The 13,292-nt window shown below is 40.7% G+C and overlaps 1 protein-coding gene across 3 annotated transcripts in view; it reads left to right on the top strand.

Annotated features, from left to right (window-relative positions):
* LOC120545814 (cingulin-like protein 1) overlaps positions 1-13,292 on the top strand; it is a 67,839-nt gene that overhangs the window by 17,723 nt on the left and 36,824 nt on the right. For 2 of the 3 annotated variants that reach the window (XM_039780422.1, XM_039780423.1), the window contains exons 4-5: positions 10,547-10,664; positions 11,490-11,680. In XM_039780422.1, the coding sequence (XP_039636356.1) occupies positions 10,547-10,664; positions 11,490-11,680 (309 nt within the window). Of the gene's footprint in view, positions 1-10,545; positions 10,665-11,489; positions 11,681-13,292 lie in introns of those variants that run through there. The other variant, XM_039780424.1, reaches the window with a different exon arrangement.

A 13,292-nucleotide genomic window follows, 5' to 3' on the forward strand; every position in this document is an offset into this window, starting at 1 on the left:
AATGATGCCTTTAAAAACCCGGAACAGAACAGTCCTGGTCCTCAGACAAGACCCGTGTTTGTTAGAAGTGAGAGCATAATCCCAGCCAAGTACCGACCTTCGTGTCTTTGCATTGAAGCTAAAGCAGTTTTTAGCGGTCTTATGGACCAAAGTTTTCTCGCACCAAGCGAGGCAGAGAGTAGAGCAAAGCGAATTCTGTAAAGCATCACCGTGCTCCGAAGCAGCAAACTTGAATACTACGGACTGCGTTAGAATGGAAACAGTCACAATATGTTCCTTTCCTTTTTTTATATTCTTGATTTAATAGTTATAATCCATTACAATATTTGCTTCCCGAGAAACCCGCAAATAACTAAGTCCGGAACCTCTAAAGTGTAAAAAAGAAGAAAAAAAGAAAAGAAAAACAATTAATTTAAATAAAAGGTAGATTTTGCCTATGCATATATTGCTTACTTGTTTTTAATATTTAATATTTTAAAGCTTTAGTTAACTTTCCATTAACGTCCATTAATGTAATGTAAGCCATTGCCAAATGAGTTGCTACAAAGCTAATTAAGACTATCAGCTCCACACAACTCTCTCTGGATTTCTCAGTATGGCTATGTTCAGAAGATCGTGGCGTCCGGTGACTTTTCCGCGCAGAAACTCGAGTGACGATAACTACCTCTTCCTCCGTGTCCTCCTTGGCTACTAGCAACTGTGTGGAGGAGGGTGGGGGTGGGGGGGGCGTGCGCGATCACGGAAGGCTTGTATCATGTGGATGCGCCGACAATGTGGTTGTCATTACTTCGAATTCCTCATGGGGGGGCGACAGAAACTACACACTATAGCTTTAAGGGAACAGCTGTGTTATAGCTACAACTGTCTACTGTTATTCTAATGGCCTCCAGCTGCTGATCAGTGAAAACTGGCTGTATTGAAGTGAATGAGGGGAAACATTTCCAAAATGCTCCAAAACACAAAATCAATATGTTTTTTTCCCATAAGCAATTTTATTTCCAAAATTTCATTAATTGATGCTGATTTTGGAAATCTTGGGTCCATTGATGCTGACCTTACACCAAACCTAGACTCCTTTCCAATACTCCAAATCATGAGAGTCTTGCTAGAGTTGGAGGGCGTTCCCGTCGTCTCAATCGCTTGGTGAAAGGTATTGTCAGGGTACAAAAACTAAGCCCGAGCTGTCTTAAGAAGGTCTTTTTTTTTTGGGGGGGGGGGGGGCGTGTTTGTCTTGATGGACAGCTGTCTCAGCTTACCTCAGACGTACCTGTGTTGTCATCCTACCTCAGCATCACCTATGCTCTGCTGACGTTTGTTTTCTGTCTACAGTGATAGACAAAGATGGCGACAAACCCAAACATTCTATGGGTCATGTCATAGACGCATCGTTTTTCTACCATCTATAGAAAAATTGGCCTTAAAAGGAGACGGTGGGTGAAATCTGAAAGGACTAAACTATTCAGGACTAAAATAGAGCAAAAAATGTGAAGTTCGGATAAAATGCTGAAAACAGGAAGGAGACTTTTATTTATTTTTGTCAGTCAACCGGCTCCGTGTGAGTTTCAGTGTAACTGAGCAGCATGAACTGAAGACAAACTGTCGACATACTGAAATGGCACACTAACCATTTCAACTCCCTTCTTCATGGCTGACATTCCTGTCATGTTTGTCATCAAATCTTCTCAGAAATCTTTTTTATGAACACACTTTGAGTATTTATCACTGGAAGCATCCAGAGCAAAAGAGAAGCCCAGCCTGCACCGATGAAGTGCCTTTGACCTTTCAGCCTGTGAAGTGGGGACATCTTCAACAGGGTGTCATTTTTAAAGTTAAAAAAAAAAAAGTACAAGTCTTAACATGAATCCAACAGAAATATTAGAAAATGTAAATCCCCACTGATGATAGGCTTAATGGCCTATAGGTAAGGTAGTCACTAAGGCCATCCACAGATCCAGTTCCTCCTAAGGATTCACTGTGCCACATGTATGTGTAACATTATAACATGATTTATAAAGTCATGCCAACAATTATTAGGCTATTTTAATGGCTTAGTTTTCTCTGCAATAAAGGTATGTTTAGGCTTTAGACCACCCTAAACGTTATTGTAGGCCCAGGTTAATATGCAACTTCATTTTATACAATATCTGTAGTATCTTCTGCTCTGTCTCTCTTTTAGTTAAGGGATCCTTGGCTTAAAAAAGACCCCTGTTCTAGACCACACTCTATAATTAACAGTGACCCAACAATTCCCACAAGAGCAAGCATGTAGTACTTGGATATCTGCATTTATAGATACCATTACGACTTTTTGTGTGAACTGCCCCTTTAGTTTTAAGCACAAAAGCAAAATAAAAAAACTAAACTGGATTCTATAAATTTCCATTTTGATCATTATTGACAACAGTGCTGACCTTCTGCCTCACATGTTTACTGAAGTAAAACATGCCTGAATTCCTGACCTGCTTCAGTTAAAAACAGCAAGCCATTCTTTATTACTTGCAGCAGTGCTTGATGGACTGAAAGCTAACACACAAGACTCAACAGCACTCCGTAGAGGAATAGATGAAGGGTGATTGGGTTGTTTTTGGTGCTGTTTTCCCATAGATAGACCGAAACACAGTCTTTGGTCCGGTTACGCAAGGCGAGTTGTGCGTGTTGCCAAGACTAACAGGCAGATTGGCAGTTTGGAAAACACCCAGCTGAACTCTGCCAACCCTCCCGTCTTCATCTTCTTCTTCCCTAAGGGATAATCTGTTCATTCTTGTTCATATCTTCAAAATCGGCTGATATCTACCATGAAATCGATCAACAACGTGGAAAAGCTCAAACAGATGAAAAATGTTTCTTTTTTCACTTTCCCTTGTTAGTTTCTTTCGTTTTTCTTCTTTTTTTTTTGCCTTTTCACTTTCTCTTTCTGTATGATTTGTTCATGTCCTCCTTTCTGGTTTATTGGCACACAGCACGGTTGTGCAATAGAAGAAAACTAAACTTGATTTCTCTTTTCTTCCCCCCCATTCTATCTGCCTTTCCTTCCGCTCACCCTGTCAAATCATTTCTTCTCCATCCTTGCATTCCTCTTCCTCCTTCCTCCTTTTTTCTCCTTTCACTTGTCCTTGTTTTAAGATGTTTGTCTTATTTCCCTCCCTTTCCCTCTGCTGTTTATCTTCTTTCTGCTCTATTTCGCACCCCTTCTACTCCTCTTTGTACTGGATATCTTTCCGCAACCGAACAGTCTTTTTATCCGTTAGGCTGCAACTGCTACAACATTTTTCTTTAATGGATTCTTTTTTTCCTTTTAGTCTTTAAAATGTCTGACCAACAGTCCGATTGAGGTATTTAGCAGGGGTGGGAGTAAGTCACACGTGCAAGTCACAAGCGAGTCTCAGGTCACTGTGTTGAGAATCAAGCAAGTCAAGTTGAGTTCCTGCTATAAGTCACAAGTCTAGTCATACCAAAGTCACACGGCTGTGTAACTAGTAAGTTAACGTGCTCACATAAATTAACTGAATCGGTTATTTGGCCCTGAATCCGTCCCCTGGTTGTCTTTAACAGATACGTCTTTTCAATAGAATGCACAATCGATTCGAAACCAAGTCTAAAGTAAGTTCAAATGAAAGTTTAACCAGTTGATTATTTAGCTAAAAAGAGACATTGAGGTACCTTTCTTTGTGGGTTTTGGAGTGACGGATGAAGCTAGATGTTGTGGTCGTGCTGTCTGTGATTTTAGTGCTGCAGACCTTGCACAGCGCTGTTCTCTTAATAATAATAATAATAATAATAATAATAATAATAATAATAATAATAATAATAATAATAATGCATTTTATTTATAGGTACCTTTCTAAACACTCAAGGTCACTTTACAAAATCAGCAATAAAACATTCAATCCATTAAAAAGCAATCAGAGAAACAGGCAATAAAATATCAAGATAATACTATTAATAAAAGAACAAAAAAGGGTGGGGTCATTACAGTTAAAGCAAAAATGAAAAGAAAAAGAATTAAAGAGAGTAAGCCTGTCTGAAAAGATGAGTTTTTAGGTGAGATTTGAAAGTGGTTATGGATGTGGAGTGTTGAATGTAGTGGGGCAGAGAGTTCCAGAGATGGGGGGGGCTGAATGACTGAAAGCTCTAGACCCCATGGTAACCAGATGAGCAGGTGGGAGGATGAGCTGGATGGAGGAAGATGACCTGAGAGAACGGGTGGGTGTCTTGATATGGAGGAGCTCGGTGAGATACTGAGGGGCAAGATTGTTGATAGCTTTAAATGTAAGGAGGAGGATCTTGTAAATTATGCGGTATTTCTTAGTATGGTCATCGACTACATAGTCTCGCATTGCCAGACCTTCCTCCGCGGTGCTGCGGAGTAGGGTCTGGCTAGTCCGCACAGCATTCCGGGATTGAAAAAAAATATACTCTGGTTTATTGACATTTCTTTAAACCAGTCACAATCGTCATGGGCGGGGCTAAGCGCTGGACGGAGCCACGGTGCCGCTGCAAAATAGCCTCGGGAAGGAACTTGTTGTTTTAGTCGTGCAACAGAAAACTCCGATTGCACAGATAGTCTAGCTAGCTGTCTGGATTTACCCTGCAGAGATCTGAGGAGCAGTTAACCATAGTCCTCCTAAATCCACCAGAGTTACATTACAACCCAACGAAAGCGGAAGGTGAGGGACATCCTGGCGGAATGAGGGTGGCACCTGAACAATCCCGGAAATGAAACTTTGTTCGATATAGACTATTGTTTACATAATCCTGGAATCCAAATGTAATCCCCTTCGTGACGGCAGCCTGCTGCGTTGACCTCTGCTGGTTGCCAGGTTGGCGAGCATTGCACGAAAAAATCACCCAATCATGTGTCCGAAAACAAAACGTAACTTCTCAACATCTTCCAAAAAAGCAAATATTACTTTGTATTACATTAATAAAAAGGCAAGTCCTTTTTGAGTCATCTGTCAAGTCTCAAGTCTTGAATACCAAGTCCAAGCCAAGTCAAGTCCTCTAATTTGCGACTCGAGTCAAGTTGTGCGACTCGATTCCCCCACCTCTGGTATTATAGTTCACAATAACGATGAGGAATAAAACCGAGAAAAGCAGCACCTCCTCACATTGCCGAAGCTGAAACCAGAGAATATAACTTCTATTTGCACTTACAAATAGAAAACTTTATTTATAATTGCAGATTTGCATGTAGGAAATGTTCACACAAACAATATGAAGTAGAAGTAGAGACATTCGTGTACATTTGCATACAGGTCTAATGCGTCACCTTTGTTCATCATAGAAACTCTCTGTGGAGTGGATTTTATTCCTCAAATTGGATTCTTTTTGTGCTATACATATACACAGTGTAAACACCCTGTGTGACCTCGAAAATGTATATGTGATGGGCTGCAAGTTGTGAGATACATTAATGTGAAATAAAATGAACGCCCACACATTTTTCACCTACAATTATGGAGTGAAATGTGTTTGTCACATACATTTAAGCAATTACGGAGCCCTACTTACACGTTTCTGTATATAAGCACCTAATCACAACATACCGACAGCTGGCTGTGTGTGTGTGTGTGTGTGTGTGTGTGTGTGTGTGTGTGTGTGTGTGTGTGTGTTTGTGTGTGTGTGTGTGTGTGTGTGTGTGTGTGTGTGTGTGTGTGTGTGTGGTTGTGTGTTGTTAAACTGTATTGTGGTCAAAACGTGAGTCAGTATATTTGTGGGTCCGACCAGTTTGTGGGGAAACGTTGGCCTACAAGTTTTAAAGTGCTGTTTGAGGGTTAAGACTTGGTTTTAGGATTAGGGATAGAATTAGGTTATGGTTAGGGTGAGGGTGAGGGTAAGGGTTAAGGTTAGGCATTTAGTTGTGATGGTTAAGGTTAGGGTAAGGGGCTATAGGGAATGCATTATGTCAATGACGGGTGCCCACATAGATAGCGCCACAAACTCTGTGTGTGTGTGTGTGTGTGTGTGTGCGCGCGCGTGTGTGTGTGTGTGTGTGTGCGCGCGTGTGTGCGCGCGTGTGTGTGTGCGCGCGTGTGCATGTGCATGTATCTAAGTCCACCAAGTAAATGAAACTGCAGTGTCATACCGATGGATGATGTTCCCCTCTCCTCACACGCAGCGTTTTAACAAAGTCGTCTGATTGGTTCCGATCAATTTTGATTGACAGGTGGCAAAGTTTCTCATTTGCATGGAGCTTCAAAGTCTTGAAATCTCCTCAAGATTCCCCTCGAGGTGTTCATTTCTGCTGAACATTGAACTGAAACGCAGCAGAAACATATCCACTAGATTTCAGGTTCACATACAGGTTGTCATGGTAATACTGTTACTGCTCATGGGAATCATGGAAAAACATCTTTATTTCTACCCAAATTTGTTATTGTTGTTGGTGTTTTTAAACAATAACTTACAGAAAACTATAAAATAATTAAAATGGAACGTGGAGAGAAAGAAAAAGCAATCTAAAATTATCAAAATTTTAACATTCTTTTTGGGGGGCTTTTCCCTCTATCTGATAGTGACAGTGGATAGACAGGAAAGGTGGGAGAAAGATGGGGGATGACACGCAGCTCGGACTCAAACACGGGCCGCTGCAAAGGCCTACATGGGGCGCACGCGTTTACTGGGTGAGCTAGAGATCGCCCCCAAATTATATATATTTTTTTTTTATTTTGTATAAGAGATCTTGGAATCATAGGCATAGATGTTGTGGGAGAAACAGGCAATATCTGTCCCCCTCAATATTTAATTTTGCATCCAATCCCAGTAATGATGTTTACACATAAATCAGACGATACACGGGCAATTTAGTGATATCCCTGCAGTTGTGGTCTTGACCGGTCTCAGAATAAAATCCAGAGTCCTCTTTGTCCGAGACCGAGGCAAGACCTAAGACAAATGTGGTTGATTCCGAGACGAGACCTTCAAAAAGTGGTCTTGAGACCAAGACCGGTCCCGAGTACTACAACACTGCCATAAACTCCTCGTTTATGTACTGAGGTACTGAATCAAGTGAGAAGTAGGGTCATTCCCCCATGGACTTTACAATCTTTACAATCAGACTTGTTTTTGCCTACAGTGGAGTCGCCCCCTGATGGCCATTAGAAAGAATGCAGGTTTAAGACCCGTTACATTGGCTTCACTTTTTTCAGGCCCGGAAGTTACCGCTTAACGGAACACTTTATGTGTCATGTGATGTGATTTTGAAAATGACTAATGATGCTTTCAAGATGTTTTACATTCTTACAACTTTACACTGACACCAGGGTCGGGCGATACGTCAATATTGGTGAGCGGATTTGAGCAAAATCATATCATCATCATCATCATCATCATCATCATCATCATCATCATCATCATGTTACTGTATTTACTGATCTCATCTAATCTACAAACGTCTGTTGTCCAAATGAATGATTCTGAGCAAGCTGTCATTAAAAATAATGTAGTTTGACGTGTTGATTTCAGGAATCATCCGTGTTATTAGCATGATTGAAAGGTTCCTCATTCATTGTAAAATACTCATAAACATCCAACATGAAAAAAACAACCTAATGCTTAGTTTGTTGTCATCAGACATTTTCTTCATCAGTGTTTCAGGTTGTGTTTGTTGCAGCAGGACATGTGAGTGAGAATGTAAATCCAAGATCATCGTCTTTTAGACACAGGTTGCGTCTGTCCTCGTAGCGCGCACACAGTGGAGCCTCCTTGAAAAGCTCATTAACAGAGTGTTAATATATTTCCCAGAGGGCCTTTGTGTTGTCGTAGCGTCGTTTGAGTCCTTCCTACTCATCTGTCTTTATCTTCATGTTGATATCGGTTCTTCAGTGAGTTCATCAAAGGCTTCCCCTCAGACGAGCCTCCTCTTCTTCCTCACAAACAAAACACTTGTGTGCCTCTCATCCCCCTGCTGCTGGGCCTCTCTGTTACAGAGGGTTAGTGCCTCCCAGTGGACACACACTCAACTACACTCTGATGTCTCACTGCACTGCACGGCTTTACTTGGGCCTTAATTTCTGGCTACATTCTTCATATCAGTGGTTCTCAATAGGTTCTTTCAATAATGTTCCCTCTTTTTAACAGTTTTTTTTAACCCCCGAACCAGCTCAAATAATTTTTGGTAGGAAAAAAAAAAAGTCTCTGTAAAGAGGAACAATACAGCGCTGTAAGCGATAGATTTACTAAACAACAGGCTTGGACCTGGAAAACATTTAAATGATGATGGAAAAAGGCGACAAAACCCTTGGAAAAAGATGGTAGAAAGAAGGAGGTAAGGCAAGAATAGGTCGAAAATAGTAATAAAAAACACAGTAGAAAGAAGGAAGGCAACACTAGGGCGACAAAAGTGACAAAAAAATCCTATTCAAGTGACAAACTTTGAAAAAAAGAGACAAAAACTTAGAAGAAAAAGACAGTAGAAAAAAGTAAGGAAGAAAGGCAAGAATATGTCAAAACAAATGACAAAACCTTCAAAAAAAAGGTGACAAACTTCAAAAACAGCGACAAAAACTTTGAAAAAAGTGACCCCCGTACCCCCGTTTGAGAAACACTGCTTTATATAGTAATACAATAATATAATAATAATAATAATAATAATAATAATAACTTCATTTGTATAGCACCTTAAAACCAATAGTTTGTAAAGTTTTTTTTATGATAATAAGAATAATGGCCGGACCACGACCAGAGGAGTAACTAACCAGAATTGTAGAGTCCCAATGTGCAGAACAAATTTTTGGTCAATCCTCCCGGTCAGTAAAAGGTGTACACTTATGGAACTGAAATTTCCAAACGGAACCAAATACAGGAAGTGAACCAAAAACAGCTATTTACTAGCCTGCAATTTCAACCTTGCACGCGCGTTTGCTGTACACCGCTCCGTAGTGTTGAGAAATAAAGCAGTCTATTAGTCCTCGGTGCGTTTTATGGATATTTTTTCCACACCTAACTCATTTGGTCCGATTAAAACGAAGCCTGGAGCTTTCCAGTCAAACAAATGTATTTATTGTATAAAAAAAATCTAAATTTAGATTAGACGTTGAGTTCCGATTAAAATTAAATTGGTAAGGAAGTCAGAGATGTGTTAAAGTGCTCATATTATGCTTTTTGGCTTTTCCCTTTCTTTTATTGTGTTGATATATCTTTTTTGTGCATGTTATAGGTTTACAAAGTGAAAAAGCCCAAAAAGTCCCCCCCAAAGGCACTTACCATCTCCAACAGAAAACACTGTTCACCAACTGCTCCAAACAGCTCTATTGTAGTCCAGCCTTTACTTCAGAGACAGACGTGGGTCACTTTGTAACACACGTATAATGCTCGCCTAGCTGCTAGTGTGACACGCCCTCATACTCTGCTTCTGACTGGCTAGTAGTCCTTACGTAGCTACTGAGCATGTGCAACTCAGAACAAAGATGCAACAGAAGTGAGATGCCTCACTCTGTAGCTAAAACAGAGAGCTCAACACACAGGATGAAAAGAGGAGCTGCAGCAATGTGCAGTACAACAAAAACATGGTGTTCTTTGAAAATTAAACCATGTAAACCTATTCTGATATAAACTCTAAATACAATTATGAACCTGAAAATGAGCATAATATGAGCACTTTGATATATTTAATGTTTTGTTTAAAAAATATTTTTTTTAAAATAAATAATTAGAAGTGCCCTTTTTTTTTTAGCCCTTGCCCCCAATATGTCTGTGCATGTCCCTGATAATATTATTTATTTATAGCGCACTTTTAGAAAAAGAAAACGCCCTAAGGCTGCCAACAGGCTCGTATGGGGTCAACATTTCTGTGATATACCCTGACGAGCTTTTAAAGTCATCAGTAAAACCTAAAATAAACAGACAGGGAGCCAGTGAAGTGAAGCTAGCACAGGAGTGATGTTATGTCTTAAGGTCAACTCACTTGCATGCCTTTTGGACATTTTACATACCTGATTTTGGACTTTCAAACTTCTATTTGTAATTGCCATTGTTTATCAAATAGTTTTATTTCTTTTCAATTTCGGAAAGTTTTAGTGTCTTTCTATGTTCTTCTGATGGCGTTGCTTTCTTTTCTGTGTTCTTCTGTCTTTGTAGTGGACTCAATGTCCCTGTAAATGAGGGCTGCCCTTCGGTGATCTCTCGAGTGTAAATAAAGGTTTAATGAATGTTAAAAACCAGCGGTCAGCCTGGCTGCTGAGTTCTGGACCAGCTCGAGGCGGGACAGGGGTCTGTGCTTGATGCCAGTTAAAAAAGAGAGTTGCAGTAATCTTAGTCTATATCCTCGACATTCCGCTTCCGGGATTGCTCAGTTGCCGATGGAAATCCTGCCGGATTTCACTCATTTAGGCCGGATATCCGTTGCCTTGGGCTTTCTTTGTTTTGGCGTTCTAAACTCCGGTGGATTTGTGAGGACTATGGTTAACTGCTCCTCAGATCTCTGCAGGGTAAATCCAGACAGCTAGCTAGACTATCTGTCCAATCGGAGTTTCAAAACTGACCGCGTGAATTCTAAGTGAAGGAGTGGATTTTGTAAACTAAATGTTTTTCTTTTTGTGTTCGACAGACTCTTGCAGATTGAAGGCCGCCAGCAGCTGTTGACCACCGAGCTTTTTCATCTTCAGGAGAAGAAGAAACGGACGGAACGAGAGCTGCAGAGAAACTCCAGCCTTCAGACGTCCGCTGTAAGTAACAACAGAAAACATATGATATCGTACATAGGGTTTCTCCCAGTCTATTGTAAGTCTGGTGGCCCACCGGGGCCTAAGTTGCCCCCCACCTAAGATGACATCCGCTCCTTCCGTTACCTCAGTTTACTTCATTCTTCCATCTGACTTGTGAGTCATATGACCACGTGTGTTTATTCCTACTCAGATTAGCTGATCATTGTAATAATATCATTGCCTTGTGAATCAATCAATTGATAAGAAGCCCACAACAGCGTATTAGGGCTATTGTAATTTTGCATTACGGAGCAGGGGGAGGGGGCTAATATTCCAATTTAAATTGGAAATTTACGGGAAAAGACTTTGATATTGTCTTAGATTATTTGATTAGGTCATCAATACACTACATTAAACTAATCGGGGGGTGTCTGTGGTGATCCTGAAGCGATTTTTGTCTGAGTATTTTTCTCGTAAATTTACCACCTTAGTCTTAGAGAATATCCATGTTTGTTTTCATACATTTGTGACATTAATCTCAGAGAATTTCAGAGTTTTTTCTTGTATTTATAATCTAAATGTCTGAGTTTTTTCTACTAAATTTACAACTTTAATCTCAGAGGATATTAAAAATATCCAAGTTTTCTTTCTCGTAAATGTAATGACTTTAACCTCAGAAACCTCAGGGTTTTTTCTCGGAATATTACCCCACTACCCTGGCTCAAGGTCCACAGCTTTCAATAGCATCTCATAGTCTTTATTTTTTTTCTAAGGGAAACCAGTGAGGTTGCTGTAGTTGCTATTAAGCCTATCGGTGAAACGGCTGTCCATTATCACCCTCCCCAGTTTCAGCTGTGTGTTTGTCGGGAGCTTCAGGCCTCCGTCACCGAGCGTTTGCTCCAATCGGAGAGGTTGTTGTTCCAAGAGGAGGCACTGAGCGCGCTCCGTAACCTGCTGAGCCAAGACCTGCAGAGGTACCAGGAAGAGACGCAGAGACTGACCTGTTTCACACGGAAAATACTCAAACAATCCCACAGGTACCCAAACTCGTCCTCCTGTTTACAAAAATCTGATGTCTAGAATCGATTTAGTTCACCTTTGATTTACTTCACATTATTCAAAAAGCAATTATAATGGCTAAGCCTAAAATTTAAACCCACTGAGGCTTATAACTAGGGTTGGGTACCGGAACCTGGTTCCACTATGGAACCGGTTCCTACACAACCAGTAGGAATTGGACCGGATTAGAACGCAAATTTCAGTTCTTCATTTCGGTTCGACTTGATGTGTCGGCTGAAATATTTTCCCTCTGTCGCTCCGAAACGGACTTAAAAATATCACACTCTCTCTGTAGTCTACCGTCAGCTAGCTACCGTAAATGTAGGCTGCTTTTAAAATGCCATATTCTCCCTCTGGGCTCACCAAAATGGACGTAAAAGCATATTAACCATTCACTGCACGTGATCGCTAGTAAACACATTACATCTTTGATGTAATTTTTCAATTTTTCAAGAATCGGTTTAGGAATCGGAATCGTTTTAAAAGTACCAGTTCGGAATCGTAACAAATCCAAACGATACCCAACCCTACTTATAACAAACAATCCAAGGCTAATGACTTTGCTGACGCATTTGCTGTACACCGCTCAGTAGTGTTGAGAAATAACACAGTCTAATAGTCCTCGTTGCATTTTATGGATATTTATTGCTCACTAAGGTTGCTTTCACACCCACCTCCTTCGGTCCGTTGAAAACGAACCCTGGAGCGTTTGGTCGGATAGTCCGGTTCGCTTGGGGCGGTGTGAAAGCTCATTCGAACTCTGGTGGGGAACTAACAAACGAACTCTGGGGGTCTCAGTTCATCTTCCAAGTGAACTAGAGTTCGGTACACTTCAGGTGAGAACGCGATCCGACCCAAATACATGAAGTGAACCAAGTACAGAGCATTTACTAGCCTGCAATTTCAATCTTGCACACAATTCACGGACTTCTATATGATTTAAGGTATGATAACTTTCCGATCCATAAAGAACATTGCTGGTCGTCTGTGTGACATCATCATCGCTGTCTCTCGTCTTCACTCGCTGTCTGTCAGCTGCTCACATTGTTCGCCTCCTTCTAAAATATCAGAAACACTGAAGCAGAACCAGAAAACCCGAGACGTTATAAATTTGATGTTGCTCTATTAGTGTTAATTTCATCAGACGAGACGAGACTAAATATGTTCGTCAACGACCTTTTTTTCCATGACTAAGACGAGACGATGATGAGACTGCGCCAATGTCCAAAAACGCTGACTAAAACTAAATTAACATGTATTATTGTTGACAAAAAAAGACGAGACTAAATCTTTTGCATAAAATAAAAACTAAGATAAAATCTCTCTTCATTTTCATCTACAATCGCCTCTACTTTTTCATCATGCGATAGAATATTCAGCTACCGAGACCCGGTGCTACGGCACCGACAGGTGCCTTAACGACTGTTATCTACCGGACCGAATAGCAACGCAGATTTTGGTGCCACTTAAATGCCTGCGCTTCTCTCTGATGCTCCTAAACGGACGTTAGAGTCAACCGAAATATCGCTGCACGGAACGCTAGTCAACACTACACTTGGCAGCAGGTAACGTTAGCATGCCGTTAGCTAG

This window comes from Perca fluviatilis, chromosome 17 (genome assembly GCF_010015445.1).
Source record: "Perca fluviatilis chromosome 17, GENO_Pfluv_1.0, whole genome shotgun sequence".
NCBI classification, from domain to species: domain Eukaryota; kingdom Metazoa; phylum Chordata; class Actinopteri; order Perciformes; family Percidae; genus Perca; species Perca fluviatilis.